Source organism: Podarcis filfolensis (assembly GCF_964270895.1).
Source record: "Podarcis filfolensis genome assembly, chromosome: 2".
NCBI classification, from domain to species: Eukaryota; Metazoa; Chordata; class Lepidosauria; order Squamata; family Lacertidae; genus Podarcis; species Podarcis filfolensis.
The window spans coordinates 103017157-103035898 of NC_139605.1; the positions used below are offsets into that span (position 1 = coordinate 103017157).

At 45.6% G+C, this 18742-nt stretch overlaps 2 protein-coding genes across 9 annotated transcripts in view; one reads left to right on the plus strand and one right to left on the minus strand.

The window, feature by feature from the left end:
- The window catches only part of DGKA (diacylglycerol kinase alpha), a 77358-nt gene extending 71877 nt beyond the window's left edge, over positions 1–5481 (minus strand). For 2 of the 6 annotated variants that reach the window (XM_083598646.1, XM_083598642.1), the window contains exons 1-2: positions 3923–5481; positions 1476–1543 (exon numbers count right to left, since the gene is read on the minus strand). In XM_083598646.1, the coding sequence (XP_083454772.1) occupies positions 1476–1491 (16 nt within the window). In that variant the 5' untranslated portion in view covers positions 1492–1543; positions 3923–5481. Of the gene's footprint in view, positions 1–1010; positions 1030–1475; positions 1544–3922 lie in introns of those variants that run through there. The other 4 variants (XM_083598643.1, XM_083598645.1, XM_083598644.1 and 1 more) reach the window with 4 other exon arrangements.
- On the plus strand, positions 3774–11444 carry PYM1 (PYM homolog 1, exon junction complex associated factor). Of its 3 annotated transcripts, XM_083598995.1 has the most exons (4): positions 6111–6233; positions 7245–7355; positions 8670–8763; positions 10472–11444. In XM_083598995.1, the coding sequence occupies exons 1-4, from the start codon at positions 6203–6205 to the stop codon at positions 10983–10985; spliced, it is 750 nt and encodes a 249-aa protein (XP_083455121.1). In that variant the 5' UTR covers positions 6111–6202; the 3' UTR covers positions 10986–11444. The 3 variants fall into 3 exon arrangements, with proteins under 3 accessions (XP_083455122.1, XP_083455121.1, XP_083455123.1); XM_083598996.1 differs by lacking the exons at positions 6111–6233; positions 7245–7355 and adding an exon at positions 3774–3892; XM_083598997.1 differs by lacking the exon at positions 7245–7355.
- Positions 11445–18742: the final 7298 nt, after the last annotated feature.

The window sequence follows — 18742 nt, forward strand, 5'->3', positions numbered from 1 at the left end:
AGTTCACTGCAACAACAGAATCCCTTATGCTAAAATTAAACCTGACCTGCATATTTTTCCATGCACCTGCCTCTTTTTTTCTGCCAATAAAAAGTAACACTGGGAGCCTGCGTTTGAGCAGCAGGAGTGATTGAGAAAGGTGCTCAGTGGTGTGAAGTCTACTTCCCACATTAAAAGTATACAGGGTGTGTGTGAGGGACTGGGGTGGCAAAGCTTAAGTTCTTTTATTTAGTGTATGCTTGGGGTTTTTGTGTCAGTGTCACTTGGGGAAGTTCTCTTTCTATTCGCTTGTTCTGTTTCCTTGGTGGTGAGAGAGGTTGGGGTGGCCTAGGGTGTGGTTGATCATCTTTGGCTGGCTGCAGTGGGATTTGTTTGTGCGTGGGTGAGGGGGGTTGTCGGGTTAAGTTAGCCATATTGAATCGTATGCTGTTGGTGGGTTATGAGCTCTTTATAGTGTGAGTGGGCATTGTTACCTTGGAAGATGTTCAGTAGGGCCAGCTCTGGGGTGACTTCTAGTACCTGTTTAGTTATTTTGCTTATTTCTGGTATGACTGCGCACACCCCTTTTCTGACTGGGCCCTCGATTACTTGGTTTGGCGGGATCTGCTGGTTCAGACACAGCATATGTCTGAGAAGACCCCAGGAGTGATCATGGGGAGGAGGTGCAAGGAAAAAACTGTTGTGACATTTATTTCTTTGGCAACTTGGAAGGACTGTGGTGGGATCCAGAAACGGCAAATTGGAGCTCCACTGACCACTTAACTCAGGGGTCAGCAAACTTTTTCAGCAGAGGGCCGGTCCACTGTCCCTCAGACCTTGTGAGGGGCTCGACTATATTGGGGGGGGGGGGAATGAACAAATTCCTATGCCCCACAAATAACCCAGAGATGCATTTTAAATAAAAGCACACATTCTACTCATGTAAAAACACACTGATTCCTGGACCGTCCGCGGGCCGGATTGAGAAGGCGACTGGGCCGGATCTGGCCCCCGGGCCTTAGTTTGCCTACCCATGACTTAACTGCTCTCTTCTCCATCAGCTTGGGAGCTTTTTCTGAGACGCCTGTAGGGTATGATAGCATCCTTTGTCGTTTGAGCATCTTTATCAAGATGCTAACAGATCTGCCTGCCTTCGATCAGTTGTGCTTCAAGGGAAGCTCACCAGTCCTCTGATTCTTTAATATTTTCCAGCCCAGATAGATGTTAACCAAAGGATCTCACAACAGTCATCTCCCTGCAGGAGCAAGGAAGCATAAGAAAATTGGATGCTCCACAAGAGCATCTTGGATGGGATGGCTTTCAAAGAGGGCTAGACAATTGCATGGAGGAGAGGCATCTCAAAGGCAACTAGCAGTGATGGCTATGCTCAGCCTCCCCTGTTGGAGGGAGCAATGCTTTTGAAAAGTACTTGCTGGAAACCACAGACTCCACAAACGTGTTTCACAAGGACCCCTTTGTTCCCTCTGCCCCAGTACCTGAGGGTCGTCCCATCTCTCCAGGGATTTGGCCAGAACAAAGTATATGTTGGGGAAAGGCTCCCTCCCTGCAAAGAAAATGGAGCAATCAGCAGGCACCTGGCTCCCAGCCATGCTAGCAGCAGTCTGGCACATGAGGTTGGGGGACACCAGAAGGAAGCATTCCTGTAGTATAGGGCATTCAATTGGCATTTCCACCTACATGAACTCTTAGCCTTCCCCCCCTTGTTCTGGCCTGCCTCTCTTCTAAGGAAGATGCAAGCTCTTGCTGGAAGTCACTGGTGGGGAGAGTGTTCCTATGATTCCCAAATGTTTCAGAAGCATCTTTTTGTTCCTTTAGCTGATTCATATAATCATAGCATGGTAGGATTGGAAGGGATCCCAAGGGTCATCTAGTCCAACCCCCGGCAATGCAAGGATCCTACCCATAGCCAGCCCCGGCTGGGCTCCAAACTCCAGCCTTCTGGTTACCATTGCAATTCTGCATAGTGTGGAGAAATGAGAGTGTAAGCAACGCATTTCTCTCTCCCCTGACACTGAAATGAGATCCACACCACGCAGCCCTTTCAATAACTAAAGTCACATAAAGCAAGCTTGTTTTCTCCAGCTCCAGAGGCCCTTAGGGCCTGAAGCAGTGACTTGGAGGTATTTAAGCAGCGCTTGGATGGCCACCGGCCATGGATCATCTAGTTGAGATTCCTGCATTGCATAGGGTTATTAAGGTAATTGTATCAGAATTATTGAGGGACGCCTCAGCTGTTATTCACACATGGGAGGAGAGTGTTAAGAGGGGTTTTGCATGCTGCTCAGCTTGGTCAGAAATGAATTTGAGGATCATTTATTGCTGTTTCTGAGAACCAGAGTGGAGGAGCTAGACTGAGGCCAAGGAAACGCAGGTTCGAATCCCCAAAGCCGTGAAACTTAGGCCTGCTAATAAACCATCTCTCAACTTAGCTTAGGGACACGGGTGGCGCTGTGGGTTAAACCACACAGCCTAGGACTTGCCAATCAGAAGGTCGGTGGTTTGAATCCCCGCAACAGGGTGAGCTCCCGTTGCTCAGTCCCTGCTCCTGCCAACCTAGCAGTTCGAAAGCATGTCAAAGTGCAAGTAGATAAATAGGTACCGCTCCGGCGGGAAGGTAAACGGCCTTTCCGTGCACTGCTCTGGTTCGCCAGAAACGGCTTAGTCATGCCGGCCACAGGACCCGGAAGCTGTACACTGGCTCCCTTGGCCAATAAAGCAAGATGAGCGCCACAACCCCAGAGTCAGCCACGACTGGACCCAATGATCAGGGGTTCCTTTACCTTTACGTATCAGAATTATTATGGGACTGTTAAGGAGGGAGGGTGAAAGAGAGGTTGTGGAATTCTGGTGGTGAGTGATGATTGGATGAGGATTTGAAAGGGTGTTTGAAAGCGAGGCATTTGAGAGTCAGTTCAAAGCAGAGGGTTCTAGAGGGGGCGGTTGGACAACTAACTATTCAGTTTAGGATCAGTTGTCTAGTCGTCATTTTTGTAATAAAGCAGCATATCAGATAGAGAATTTGAGGCCATACACACACCATCCTACCATCATTTAGTGAATCATCCATACAGTCTCCTTTAGTGAGGGTACAGTACCTAGGATCTGGACCAAACATTGATATTTTCTTTTCTAGTTACATAGGTTTATGTTCTGGTTCTACTGATGTAATAGGGGTGGGGGCTATTTAAATACTGGGGTCAGCCATACACTCCTTTTCTTCTTTAAAAAATAGTAATTTCCCCTTGTTTTCAAAAGCACATGTATTGTCTCTTTCTTCAGGTTCTTCAGTTACATTTTTTGTGAGACATTGGTGTTATATGCAGTATAGAGTTGGGAAGAAAAGAGGGGAGGGGAGTGAACCCAACCCTCCTTCTGGGAACTCCATTGCTTTAGGCAGTTTTATTATTGCCCAATTCTGAAACCAGAACTCCACCAGGCAAGAAGAGAGAAGGGGAAAGACTGGGGGGGGGGGGATTGCCTTCCTCTCTGTACGTTTCTTATGTATGAGAGGTAACCCCTCCATCCCTTATGTAAACTGGCAAACGTGCTTAAACCTGGTCCTCACTTTGAAGCCTCTTTGAACAAAGTGGTCCTGACTTCGAGACAATATATATATCTTTTCATTTTAGAAAAGGAATAGCTATCTTAATCCCAACGTAAAAATCCTAAGAACCACAGCCAGCCAGCCATTTTAAAAACAGGGTTTCCCTTTCTCTTCAATATGGCCATTGTTACAGAAAGTGATATAACAGATAAAAGGGTTGCTTGATGAGCACAAAGGCACTGCCTAAACTATTCAAAACTGTCTTCCCCCTGTATGTTCAACAGTCACAACTGGGTTATAAGAAACAGATGTACAGTACAGTGCAATTGCATGAAGGTTTGCTGAAAGGTAAGTCCTATTGAGTTCAACAGTACTTACCATATGGTTCTGAGAAACTATTCTGTTCTGGCTGACTCCTCTCTGGAAGAGAAGATCTTACAATTTCCTTACCAGGTCTGGAAACTGGCAGAATTGCTGTAGCCATCCCAACGTTATAGTCTTCTTCTCAAAGTTCTGCTTATTTTTCAATGAGGTTGCATGTTCATGTCTGGTAACTTTGCATCATTTATTCACTGTTGTCAATTTTGAACCCGATTTTTATGTATAGGTCACATCACTTCAAATTTCCTCACTGTGTAGATGTCATGAGCAGGCTGTCCATACCATTATATACCAGTTCATTTGAGAAATTCTATCCCAGGAAAGAATTTTCTACAAATTATCTTCCTTGCCTGCAGATGTTCCTTTCAAAGTATATTTGGGTCTTGTCTGCAGGTGTCCTGTAATCTGGATACCCTCAACAGTGGGCATTAATGTAGCGTGTGGGATACAATTCTTTAAAGTGCATAGTATAGAACAAAGCATTGGGCTGTTTTCTGTGGAGCCCCTATATCCCTATGCTTCTTCAGACACCACCACTTCCATAATCATTATTGCCACTTTTTTATACCCAATGCTTTCAGTATTTTATATTTCAGTATTTTATACCCAATGTCTTTTTCAGTAGTTTATCTGCAAGCATTTGTGTTTCAATAGAAACTCAATGTTTGACTACCTGGCATGTGAGGAGGACTTTGCACAACAGTCTATGCACAGCCCTGCATCTGAGGAATAGCCTAACTACACCACATGTTCAACTTAATTCAGTGCTATCGTTTGTAATTAAATGAGCAAGCTTGTCTTTATAGAGAGAGTTAATTTCCACTCATGGAGATAATCACACAACATTAGGGTTTTAATCCAATCAAGAGACTTTAAGGTACATAGGCAAGCTTTTCAAGCCTGACTGGTAAATCTTCCTTTAAATCTTGAGTTTGGAAGCACACCGTTATCAAGTTGAAAACCAGACTCTTAAAAATGTCTGTTGCCTTTCGAAATGTTCTGTTGCTGTGGATAGTTCTAAAATGTGAGTCACACAATTCAGAGCCAGGATATGACATTGTGGTGCCTGAGGCAGTCAATGATTCCTCCTGTTTCACGTACAAAAGCCACCCAGACTGGCAGCCGACTCTACATCAACACTGGTGACAGACCAGCACCACACCTAAGGGCAGCAGGCTAGCTTAAGTGTCACAGTTCACACAATTCTTTTTTATCTCTGGCCCTCACTATGCCACCTGAGGCAGCTGCCTCACTCTTCCTAATGGCAGGGCCTGCACTGTTCAGATTCGAAGTCTCAGGTACATGTAGGAATGAGTTTAAAAACTCCACAGAAGACAATCCAATCATGGGCTTAAGATACCACTGTCCTAAAGTGCCCAGTCCTAACCATCCTTACTTGAAAGCAAGTGCCACTGCACATGGAGATAATCTTTGTTGCCTAGGATTTCAGTTATGATCTCCCTTATTTATTTAACATTTCACAGCGTAACAGTGAGAATCGTTCTGCACTTGGCAAGGCTCTCCCTGCTCTTCAGGTACTTAAAATGTCCACAAACATGGATTTTCGAAGTCACGGAAAAGATTTAAAACGTTTAACAAATGGGCAGAGGAAGATGAGGAAGAGCGAAGGCCCCTCCTTTCTTTGGGCCGGCCTCCACTGAAGGCCCCGTTCCTGTCAGAATAAGGAACCCAGGCCAGGGCCACTTAGGCCAGGCTTGGGGAACTTGCGGCCACGTAGGAACCTGCTTCTATTCCAAGTCATTCCTCCAGTTAACGTAGCTCTGTATTGCCAACACGGGCTGGCAGCAACTCTCTGTAGTTTCAGGTCGCAGCTTTTCTCCAGCCCTACTCGGGTGCCACTGAGCCCCGAACCTGGACCTTTGTGCATGCAAGGCATATGTCTTCCTAACTCCCACCATCCTTTGACTGAGGCCAATGGGAAGTGGGAGACACTGGGCGTCCCAACAGCACCTGCAGCGCTGCCTTAGGGGTAAAGTTGAGGACTCCGCTTTCCACCTCAGAAACGCGGGGTTTTGCATTCTGACGTGCTTATGACGCTTGTCGGCGACGTCTCTCCAGCCCCTGAACTTTCCGAAACCCTAGCAACGACGCCGTTAACCCTTCAGCGAAGAGAAGGCGCTCCTTCAAGAACAAAATGGCGGCAGAGCCGCTTTCAGTTCCCCCGTCTCCTCCCCGCCCGCACACTCTCTTCTCCTCCCAATTACGCCATATCCGGAGGCGGAGGCGACGCGACCGGAAGCTGGTCGCGTTTCCAAGATGGCGACTCCCTATGTTACTGATGAAACCGGTGAGTGGCGGGGAGCCGCGGCTAGGATGGGAGGGGGGCTCTCGGGGGCCGGCGTCCCCCTCCCCGCCACCGCCACCACCCTGCCTCACGCCAACCCCGACAGTTGCCTCGCCCCGCCCCACCCCCCCGTCCGGCCGCCGCGCTCCTCAGTTATCCCCGACATGACGCCCCTCCCCTTCTCCATCCTTGCCCCGCCTTCCCCTTCCATTCGGCTCCGCGACCACGCCCCCTCTGAAGGCCTTTCCCGCTCCCCGGTTGCGGCTTATCCCGCGCTGCCTTCCGTTGTGGCCACGCCCCTTGGCTGCGGTGGCCACGCCCCCGCGGCCGTTAGAGCCGAACCTCCCCTCAGTCGCCTCAGATCCCTCTGGCCGGAGGGCGGAGGCGGCTCTCCTCTCCGCCTTTCGTTTAGGACCGGCGCTATTGAGGGACAGCGATGGGGGTTAAGCATTGCCTGCGGCCTCGCACTCTAACCCCTCCGTCCCTCTTTATATGAGGACAGTGATGGTGTATAAATCACGAGACCCTTAATATCAGGGTCCTGGGTTCGAATCCCACGTTGGGGGAGAGATTTTTGTATTGCAGGGGTTTGGACTAGATGACCCTTCCAACTCTACAGTTAAATGGTTCTGACATTGCATATGGTGACTCTACCTGGTCACTCCCTCCAGTGCTGGATTAAACCCTGCGGAGGCCTCCAGGCTGTTGAAACCTTGCAAATGATCTCCGAATACGTTTTTGTAATTTTCTTTCAAGATCGCATCAGTGTTATTTTGATCGTTGTCACAGCGCCCCTAAAAATGCCCATTTGGTATGGTAATCCGGCACCACCCTCCCTCCCCGTTATGAACGATGTGGAAGCAACACATATAGGTTTCAAGTGAAGCTACTCCCTCCCTGCCACCCCGTATCTAGCTTTTCCTCACACAGGTATCCCCTGTTAAGCCAAATGCTGCTAGGGTTTTAAGACTGCGAGTGATTACAGGCCTCTTTTCTCCCACACCCAATACCAAGAGACCAGATGCAAAGTAGGAAACTTGGATAGTTGTGCAGAAGATGAAATTTCAGCAGGGATGGAAAAAGCTGCTGCTGCTGCTGCTGCTCTTTCTCCTCTAACAAATCAAGGTACAGAAGAAGCCTTTTCCTCAAATACATGTGTAGTGGCAAGGCTTCGTTTTATTTCTGTTTGCTTACTGCATTTATATCCTGCCTTTCCTCCAAAGAGCTAAAGCAGCCCCCGTGGTTGTCCTTGCCTTTATTTTATTCTCGCAAGACCTCTCTGAGACTGAGAGGTAGTGACTGGCCTAAAGTCAGTCAGAGAACATCGTTGTTGAGTGAGGATTTGAACCCAGCCTCTCATGTCCTAGTCATGTTCAAACTGTTATGCTGCCTAGGCTCAAGTGACCAGTGCATTGTGCACCCTCTGACAGATAACGGTGGTGCAGTGCTTTTTACTTTTTTCCTACATTGCATTATGGTAGTTCCAATACTCTTCCCCATGACTTCTAGTGAATGAAATGATTTGTGCGTCAGCATATGCTGGGTACTTGCATATTTCATCTTCAATATGGGATTTAAAATACTGAACTGATTTATTCTCTGTGATCCTTGCAGTAGCCCTGTAAGTGAAGTGTTATAGAAATGTTAAATGTTCTGCAGCAAGAAATCCACTTGTGGGATAATCAGATGGGATGAGCTCTAGGGATGTTTTCACATTAATTTCTACCTGCAAGCCACTTCCTAATGGGATCATGGTAACATGCAAAGCTGCTAAATAAAGTATGGTTCAAATAACTTGACTTGTTTGAAACTGATGTGCCTTTTTATGTTTTGCTTTGGAAATGGTTTTGTAGTAATTTAGTAAGTATATTAAATAACTATAAAACCATTTCCAAAGCCAATTTCCATAGTAGAAAAATTCCTCTCGGAGGCAGTAAAAATCAGAAATCATTATGTATAGGTTAAAGCTGCTCTGTTGGCTAGCAAGGCTGGTTTTACACCTTAATAACTTGATATTTATTAATGTGGTACTGTGTATTTTGGGTTTATGGGCCGCAATAAAGCTATGTGTGTGTATATCAAATTTAGGCATATCTTGTCTTTTGCTTTTGCTTCTTTTAAAGGTAATATTATGGTGTGATACAGCTTATGAATATTTAAAATAAATGAACATTCACAGGATTTTTTAGTCAAAACAAAAAAAAAAAATTTGGGTATCTGAAGAAGTGTGCATGCACACGAAAGCTCATACCAAGAACTAACTTAGTTGGTCTTTAAGGTGCTACTGGAAGGAAAATTTTTTGTTTTGTTTTGACTATGGCAGACCAACATGGCTACCTATCTGTAACAGGATTTTTTAGAACACTGAAAAGCCCACATGATCACATAGAGATATGTAAAGATAGGGTATCTTTTCACAAATATTTTTGAATGTTTTAGGGAAATACATCGCTTCCACACAGCGTCCAGATGGCACCTGGAGGAAACAGAGGAGGGTGAAGGAAGGCTATGTTCCCCAAGAAGAAGTGCCCGTGTAAGTTAAACACTCATCTTCTAACCTCTCTTTCTTTCTTTTCTTCTTTCCCCAAACAATGCATTGCCCTAATTTGATGCAAGCAAAGGGTACATTGTTTGGTATCTTCCCAACAGTACAAAGGAAATCTGTTCCATCTGGAAATTTGTGTGGGGCCCATCTATTGTATGTCACATCTTATCTGTTTACACGTATATGTAAACACAGCTCCTAATTACATTAACGCTATTTTATTTTTATTTATTTAATATAAATTGAATAAAATACTGTTAATGTAATTAGGAGCCATGTCGAGCATGTAAACAGATCAGATGTGCCATACAACAGATGGACCCCACACCAATTTCCAGATGGTACAGACCTATGCTCCTTTCTCCATTCCTCCCATTTTACCATTTGGTACCTTCCCTTCAATCTCACCTTCAGATTATGATTATGATAAACCTAAATATCTGAAAGAGTGGCTGGGGAAACCCAGCCAGATAGGTGGGGTAGAAATAATAAATTATTATAATAAGAAACAAAGGACAATCTTGTTGAAACTTGTTTTTCAAGGAATATCTTCTCCCCACTGGCCTCTGTTATTGGAAATGAGAACAACATGCAGTTCTGTTTAGACATTTTGCATATCTGCAGTTATGACATCACAAACCAAACAGAAACTCCTGCCTCAGTAGTTCTCAGTGTGAAAGTGCAGCAAGAAGGAATTGCAGCAGGAATGGTAAACACACTTGTGTTTGACTTTAGATACTCTCCCCCTCAATTTAAAAAAATACGTGGGGTGAGATCCAAAGAGCCTCCAAATTAGTTCTGTGCTGCCAAAGAAGCTTGTTTCTCAAACAGTTTACTCTGCCACACAACATACCACTTTTGAAATTGAGAGGAATTTCAAAAGCAATTTGCGATATTGTCAGGTATGGGGAATGGTTGTCAACATTCTCCCTAGGCACACCCTTGCCACTCAGAATTTGTAAGGTATTTGTTTATTTATTTGGTTCCATCCAATGGTCAGGGACAACAGAACTAGTAGCCCTACAACATCACGAGGGTCCCAGGTTCTCCATCACTGCCCTAGGACCAGGTGCCTAAATGTGAAGATTTAGCATCACAAATAACATTAATGTGGCTTTATCACCCATGTCTTTCCGGCTTTAGAGACACCACTGATGTATCAACAAAAGTGCCCCGAAGGAAGCCATCTATACCAGGCAGCAAAATAAATAAATAAATTCTGTACCTGCCACCCTACCTTTTGCAGGTGCTGCTGCTGCACTTTCCCCACCAATCAATGTTTATGGCTTCCCCACCACCACCAACAAAAAACCATCATAGCTAAAAACATCCCTTTAGACTTGGGATGGGCGTTTACTAAAGCAATTACCCTAGACTGCAGTATGCACCGTCGCATCTGAGAACCCAAAGGTGACATGCAGGGCACTTGCATGCAGCTGCAAAACTAGTGTCTGCCCTGAGTAAGCAGCTGCACAGACACAACATCACTCCTGCCCCAGCACTTCATGCTGCAATATCTGCTGCTTTTTTATGGAAACGAGCTGGAATTACAAATGGACAGTTCTATTATATTTTTAGGGGCTCCCCCCGCTCTCCTTTCTTATAGAAGCACTGAAGGTAGGATTCCTCCCTTCTCCCCCCCCCTTGATTTCAAGTACTGATAGAAGAGAGTTCTGATCTCTTTTGTTCCATGCAGGTACGAGAATAAATATGTGAAATTCTTCAAAAGCAAACCAGACCTGCCTCCGGGCCTGAATCCAGAGGTCAACACCCCGGTGGCCAGGCAAGCTTCAAAAGGACCAGAAAGTGGTGAGATAGGTCTCTCCAAGACGGCCAAGAGGAACCTAAAACGCAAGGAGAAGAGAAAGCAACAGCAGGAGAAAGGGGATCGTGATACAGATGACCTGATCCAGTCATTAGAGAAAACTACCTTGTCAGTGACACCAGGCAGCAGTGGGGATGCTAAGCTGGCTGTCCCCGATGGTAGCACAAGGCCCCCTGCAGGCAGCGGCGATTCCTCATCTGCCACAGCCAACTTGGAGAAGAACAAGAAAATAAAAAACGTGAAAAAGAAATTGCGGCAGGTGGAGGAGCTGCAGGCACGGATTGACTCTGGGGAGATCAAGCAACCGACCAAAGAGCAGTTGGACAAGCTGGCTCGAAGGAAAGCTTTGGAAGAGGAACTCGAGGATCTGGAGTTGGATTTGTGAGGGGTTGGAATTTCCACCGGACATAGTGTGCATAGGAACAAACCGTCCCCAGGGGAACATTCTGAGAACTGTGCAACACACAGACCAGAAGAAGCTGTCTTCAGGCTCTTCCTTTGTACCTTTTATTTTATTTTATGTTGGGTGCTGTCTGAATTTTTAAAAGTATTTCTCCCAGCTATTGATGTGTTAGATACCTGAGGACTCTAAAACCTATTTGCCACCCTCCTTAAATTTTCTCCTAGTCTCTTCCTCCCCGTTGAGGTAGGTGGCTGGGAATGTCAAGGCACAGGGGGTGGCTTTCAGAGGAACCTAAATGGGTGGAGTGTCCCCTATCTTCCTTCTCCCTGCCCCTGTATAATACTCAACACCTTTATGTTCTCTGTAGTGGCCACTCCACCTCCCATCTTCTCTTCTTCCTCATTTTTAAAAGAGATGCAATAATAAAAATTGCAGTAGTGATCTCTGCGTCTAGGATGTTCTTCCTCCCTTTTAATCCAAACAGACTCTTGGTCTAAAGCTTGTTTTGTTTTGTTTTTAAAAAAAGCTTCTCCATGGTAGCAATACTTGTATACCCTTCCCTTTTTTAAGCTGGTAACTCAGTTAAAGTATTCTTTCGGGTGGCAATTGTGAAAAGGGTAAATTCAGTGTGAGGGTTTGAAAATGAAGCTGCCAATATTGTAATGTATTTATGAAAATCTATGGTGTAAGGTAAAGGACCCCTGGACAGTTAAGTCCAGCTTTTCCGGGTCATGTGACTAGCATGACTAAACCGCTTCTGGCGCAGGAACACCATGACGTGTGCCGTAGTGCAAGGAAATGCCGTTTATCTTCTCGCCAAAGCGGTACCTATTTATCTACTCGCGGTGGTATGCTTTTGAACTGCTAGGTTGGCAGGAGCTGGGACAAAGCAACAGATGCTCTCTACGTTGTAACCACGTTTGGGACACTAGTTTCCACATCTCCCGAAGGATGTTGTGGAGCTGGGAAAGGTATGGAAAAGAACAACCAAAATCATGAGCTGCTCTACTTCCCCTGTTACCAGGCTGGGAAACTTCTGGCCCACCATAAATTGGACTACAATTCCCCTCATTTCTGACCATCACTTGCTGGCTGGGGCTGATGGGAGTTTGGGATCCATCAGCATCCGAAGGGCAACCTGTTCCCTATCCCTGCCCTATGAGGAAGGGTCAAATGCAGAGAAAATGGGTTAGAGACCCTTTTCTTCCTCATAATACGTGAACAGAGTATCATTCGATGATATCGATTGGCAGTAGATGAAAGGGACACATTCAGGAAAGGAATCCATGCCATGTGTAGATTTATGGACTTTGCTGCCACAAGATGTGTTTATGGCCACAGGCTTAGAAGCTTTTAAAAGGGGATTAGACACATTAATGGACTTGTCAAAGCACGATCCCTTTGAGTTATGGACCTGCTTTTCTGCCCGGCTGTGTTTAATGTTGCATCTTGGACTGACAGCCTTAGTACAGCCTCTATCTCTGTTCATGAGCAATGAGCTGAAGTTCTCAAAAAGCGAGTAGCACTGAGTTATCCACCCATCCCGAACTAAAACACTGTACACTGTTCCTCTGAATTGTGTTCTCTCCCAGCAAACATAAAAGCAGGGTTGGGAAACCTTCAGTCGGAGGGCCACGTTGGCTTGTGGAGGCCACATGCCAGTGGCTGGCAGGCCCAGAAGCAAAAGTGTTTAAAGCAGGCTTCCACAACCTCGGCCCTCCGGATGTTTTTGGCCTACAACTCCCATGACCCCTAGTTAGCAGGACCAGTGGGCAGGGATGATTGGAATTGCAGTCTCAAAACATCTGGAGGGCCGAGGTTGAGGAAGCCTGGTTTAGAGCAATGGATGAAAATATTCCTTTCGTTTCCACACACTTTCTCCTCCTTATGTTCTCACACAGCCAAGCAAGAAGCATCAGAGTTCAAATATGCATTCTAGACAGGCAAAAATGCCCAGGGAGGTTTGCAAAGCAGGGCTGGGGCAGGGTATGGGCTAGGGCAGGGGTCAGCAACCTTTTTCAGCCATGGGCCGGTCCACCGTCCCTCAGACCACGTGGTGGGCCAGACTATATTTTCTGGGGGAGGGGGAATGAACAAATTCCTATGCCCCACAAATAACCCAGAAATGCATTTTAAATAAAAGCACACATTCTGCTCATGTAAAAACACCAGGCGGTCCCACAAATAACCTAGAGATGCATTTTAAATAAAAAGACACATTCTACTCATGTAAAAACACGCAGGCCAGATTGAGAAGGTGGCCTGGAAGGGCACATTTTACCCCTGGTCTTGAGGTTTGCCATCCCTGCTCAAAAGACAAGAGGTTGGATAATGAGAAAATAGAATTCCATGTCTTCCTCTTCATTGTCACTGTCCAGCAGGTGGCACCAGAAGGTCTTATTAGTGGTCCAGTATCCCAATATAGTATATTGTTCTATTACTAGAGTGTTGAGCTATTTTGCCCTTCCTGAACCCCTCCCTACATACAGTAGGGGGAGGTAGTAAAGGATCTCCACCCCCCTTTTTTTTAGACAAGAGGGTGAAATTCCAGTGTTGGTTGGCAGATTCTGTAGCTGTCTTTTTAGGTCAGTTTGGCTGGCGGTGGATTTGGGGAGTATAGCTGACCTAGTTCCCATCCCAGACTCTTGATTATTTTCCACCCATTAGCATCACCACCCAATCTTCCAGGGCACTCCATGCTCCATATTCCTCAGGATCATTACAAGTGCCAGTCACTGAGATCATGGCTGAGAATAAAACGGAAATTGCACCAGTGTGGAAAAAACAAGAATCCGTTTGTGTGTGTTTTTCTCGGTTTGCACAGCTGCCATAAGCAGCAAGAAACTGCCTGCTGAGTTGCCAAGTGGTGCACTTGAGGTTGAAATCTTGCCTTTGGGAGGCTACTGCCTAAATAGCTAAGGTTTGCCAGCCTCTTCGTTCAGATATGGTGCTTGTCACTTTAAAAGCACTCAGAAGAGGGGGCAGTTTTTGATCCACAACAGACAGGATAAAGGATGGCCAAAGGAAAGATTAGTATGGAAAAGTGAATGCAGCCGCTGCTTCTCCTGCCTTGCTTCTAGGTCAGGCCGGTCAGTTCCCCTTTCTTTTTCCACCTACTTGAACCAAAATGGATGTTCACATTTCTAGAAGCAGAGAGTGGTTGGTAGAATCAAGTGATGTAGGCTGGGAGTTCTCCCACTGAATCAGATGAAACAGAACTGGCTCACTGGCACCTGTCCCTTCCAGACATGTGATCCTCTCTCCTGCCTTGCTTTAATTTCTACTGAAACCTCTGTTTTGAGATTACTGCATTTTATCTCTTGCTGTTCCATCTAAAGAGCTTGGGGTGGCATCTATATTGTTTGACTTAACAACAACCTTGCAAGGTCAGCTAAGCTGTAAAGGTAAAGGCAAAGGGACCTGTGACCATTAGGTCCTGTCATGGCCGACTCAGGGGTTGTGTCGCTCATCTCACTTTATTGGCCGAGGGAGCCAGTGTACAGCTTCCAGGTCATGTGGCCAGCATGACTAAGCCGCTTCTGGCGAACCAGAGCAGCGCACGGAAACACCGTTTACCTTCCTGCCAGAGCGGTACCTATTTATCTACTTGCACTTTGACGTGCTTTTGAACTGCTAGGTTGGCAGGAGCAGGGACCGAGCAACAGGAGCTCACCCCATCACGGGGATTCGAACCGCCGACCTTCTGATCGGCAAGTCCTAGGCTCTGTGGTTTAACCCACCGCGCCACCCGCGTCCCTAAGCTAAACTGAGAGATGGTTTATTAGCAGGCCTAAGTTTCACGGCTTTGGGGATTCGAACCTGCGTTTCCTTGGCCCCAGTCTAGCTCCTGCTGCACTCTGGATCTCAGAAATAGCAATAAATGATCCTCAAACGCATTTCTGCCCAAGCTGAGCAGCATGCAAAACCCCTCTTAACTCTCTCCTCCCATGTGTGAATAACAGCTGAGGCTTTGACAGCTGCCCACCAGGAACAAGCAAGAAATTTAATACTGTATCTCTCTCCCCAGTGCATCACACAGAATGAACAATAGTTTGGCTCTGTCAAGAGTTCTCACCTGCTCATTCCTGCCCAAATAACTACCTCATTTTTATAGTATCCATATACATTCACAGTTTGCTGACATCTATCTGTGGATAGACAGCATCTAAAAAAGTAGAGACATCACCTTGCCAACAGAGGTCTGTATAGCTAAAGCTATGGTTTTCCCAGTAGTGATGTATGGAAGTGAGAGCTGGACCATAAAGAAGGCTGATCGCTGAAGAATTGATGCTTTTGAATTATGGTGCTGGAGGAGACTCTTGAGAGTCCCATGGACTGAAAGAAGATCAGACCTATCCATTCTTAAGGAAATCAGACCTGAGTGCTCATGGGAAGGACAGATCCTGAAGCTGAGGCTCCAATACTTTGGCCACCTCATGAGAAGAGAAGACTCACTGGAAAAGACCCTGATGTTGGGAAAGATGGAGGGCACAAGGAGAAGGGGACGACAGGATGAGATGGTTGGATAGTGTTCTCGAAGCTACCAGCATGAGTTTGGCCAAACTGCGGGAGACAGTGGAAGACAGGAGTGCCTGGCGTGCTCTGGTCCATGGGGTCACGAAGAGTCGGACACGACTAAACGACTAAACAACAACAACAAATCTGTGGATAGTTCCTTGCGGTACATTTCGTGTTGCGATCATCCAATACATAGTCATAAACAAGCATGGAAGACACTGGGTTTTTAAACTTTCTGCTCAATTTTTGTTACTCAAAGGCCTTGCTAGTAGTAGTTCTAGTAGCAAACCAATAGTAAAACAGGCGTCATTTTACCCATGCATAAGCCAGCGGTTCTGCACATACACACTTGTCTCGCCATACTCTCCACAGGCAAGCAAGAAGGATTATTACACTTCAAGGACACATTCCAACCTGGCAAAAGCACTTGAGGATGCAGAGTCAGGCCAGCGAATATTGCAACCTGGAGAGCGGAACGGCCTGTAGAGAGACACAAGTGCTTTAAATTCTCCTGCATGCCTGCTATTACCCCTATAATTATGAACTGCCGCCTCCCAGCTGATGCTATTTGCAGGGGGGGGGGTGGGAACACCTGCACATTAAATGCAAATATGCATTTAATATTATGTCACGTTGGGCGCTCAGTGTATCGCCAGTTGCAATTTTGTGAGGTTAGAGGATGTCAAACCTGGATTCAGTTCCTGTTGAGTCATGAAGCTTGCTGGATAACCTTGGGCCAATAAGTATTCACAGAACTGTTAGGATAAAATTAGATATTTCTTATGTATGTTGCTCTGAGCTGTTTGGAGGGACAGGGTGCCTGCCTCATGTGATCCATAAATGATAATCATTTATTTCTCCTTGGTTTTGATAGTAAATAACTCAGGGTAGCCTTTTATTTTAGATTTTGTTTCTGTCTTTTTTAAAATAATTGGTTAACTTTTATTTACATTATTACCCCTCTAATTTCTGAAACAGGAAATGCTGCCTGTTTGAAGAATGTATAGGAAGGAGCAGGAGGAAGAAATCCACCCTGTTCTTTTTGAATGTTGCCAAATTTTCTTCACACCGCATCTTGTTTACTTCCCATGATAAGAAGAACCCCTGTGTGTATTGCTGAAATTAAACACAAACATTTTGGATAACGGAGTCTAGCAGGCGCATGTTGAACTTTGATTGCATGGGCTCGTTTGTAGGGAGCTGGTGCTGGGAATGCTGGACAGGAAGGGATTTTGAGCCCTTCCGAATATGATTCTGCTTGGAGAAAGGCCAGCTCATTATATTCTGCTGCCTGAGATAGACAAGATGGAACCCCCTTTCCACATAGAGTTGTCACCCAGACTATCAGTTGAATCTTATCTTAAAGCTTCTGCTGCTACTCCACACCCACCCACCTCACTATCCACTGCCTGAGGCAGCTACCTAACTCTGCCTAATGATAGGGCCAGCTCTAGATAAGAAAAGCATCAAGATTTCTGAGAGGAGCTGTATGTGCACATTAAGCTGTCTTACAGTGAGTCAGACCATTGGTCTGTACACCTCAGTGTTGTCTACTCTGATTGGCAACAGCTCTCCAGGGTCTTGGGCAGCTGTGTTTTTGTTTGTTTGTTTGTCACTTTCACCCAATTTCTTTTAAGCAGCGATACCAGGATTGAACCTGAAATCTTTTCCATGCAAAGCATGGACTTTCCCCCTTGCCTCTCACACAAGTTAGCCCTTTGCTTGGATTGCCCCCTTACAGAGTGATAAATATAATATGTCTCTCCTCTCAAAACATCTGTGCTACAGATAGCTACATAACCAGCTGTGCTCTCTAATGCCCTGTTTCTTCATAACTTGTCATTCTTGTCGCAACAGGTTTTTATTTTGATTTATACTTTGCCCCACCCCTAAGGCACAGAGCAAATCACAAGATTTTATTATCGTTTTTAACCTTGTAACTGCTAGTGTAACAGCAGAGAGAGGTAAGCGAAGAATTTGAGAGTTACAACCGTTGTCATACATGAGACACTACTGCAAAATAAAAATATATTTTCAGCGATGTGCAGAGGCCCATTCTGTTTTATCCCTCATCTATGCTCTGGTTATCTCTCATCTAGGCCATTGGCTTTCCAACATTCTGCCTTCAAGGAACCCTTGGCACACGGGCTTGTCTGCCATAGGAACCACTGAGCATTGCCAATAATTCTGGGGGACCCTTTAGTGTGTGCACCCATTTCATGTGGAACACGAGTCAGCCATGTTGGATCTTCACTATTGTTCTACGTGAACCGAGATTGTACCCTAGAACAGGAGTTTTCAGCTTATTCAGTCTGGGAGCTATTATTCACCCAAACGTATTGTGACATGCCATCCAGATCTCCGAGCAGTGAGAGATTCCAGGTGTTTACCTAGGGTTCATGTGGAAATCAGGCACAGCAGAGACTGTAGTGTCTTTATTAAATATGGTTTATTTATGTATCTATGCAACCTGAGCTTATGACGGAGGGGTTACAGTGTTGGCACCCCAATTGGTTATTGCTTCTGGCATAGCCTCAGCCTTGGATTCAAACATAAATCAAACTTGCTCTAAAATGTGGCTCTGACCCTTTCTCCAGCTTGCTGCATTTTTCAGACTGTAGCATCGCTGCCAAAACCCAATCGTGATCTCAGCTCTAAAACTTTGTTCCTCTCTTCAGACCAACTTGGAACTGAGAGAGCAGCCCCTCCCATTTCCCTCCTGGCAGGAAGACCCCTCTTTCTGGCTTTCCTGATGCCCCATCACCTTCCCTTTGTCTTTGATTAATGGCTCATCTCCCAAGCGATTTCCTGAGCATGGGAAGCTGTGCTTTAACACTTCACTAATTCCATTGTCTGGCAGCCAATTTTAACACTCCAAGCTTTGATTAAATTCTAACACCTATCAGACCTAGGAATTTAGGGGAATCTGGAAGCTGCAAACTCTGGCACCCACAACTCATAACAATATATTTAGGGACCCAGTTTGCATGTGCATCGTAGATCTGTCTCCAAACAATTCCTGTTTCACATCTGTGAGATGAATATGTTATTTCTAATACAGGTATTTTTTTTGTATTCAGGGGTGAAAATAGACTTAATCGCTTGCATGAATGCCAAAATTTTTATTACTCTGGTGGTAAAAGTCCTGGTTTCGTCTCTCCCTGGTAAAGAGGCGGGCTCCTTATATAGGTTCCAGTCCTCAGAATATGGGTATGTGCCAC

Excerpts from the sequence above, each read along its gene's own strand:
- PYM1 (XM_083598995.1), top strand. The coding sequence starts at position 6,203 with ATGGCGACTCCCTATGTTACTGATGAAACCG. Across the intron at positions 7,356-8,669 it reads TTCTCCTCTAACAAATCAAG|GGAAATACATCGCTTCCACA; the intron begins GTACAGAAGAAG and ends TGAATGTTTTAG. Across the intron at positions 8,764-10,471 it reads CCCCAAGAAGAAGTGCCCGT|GTACGAGAATAAATATGTGA; the intron begins GTAAGTTAAACA and ends TGTTCCATGCAG.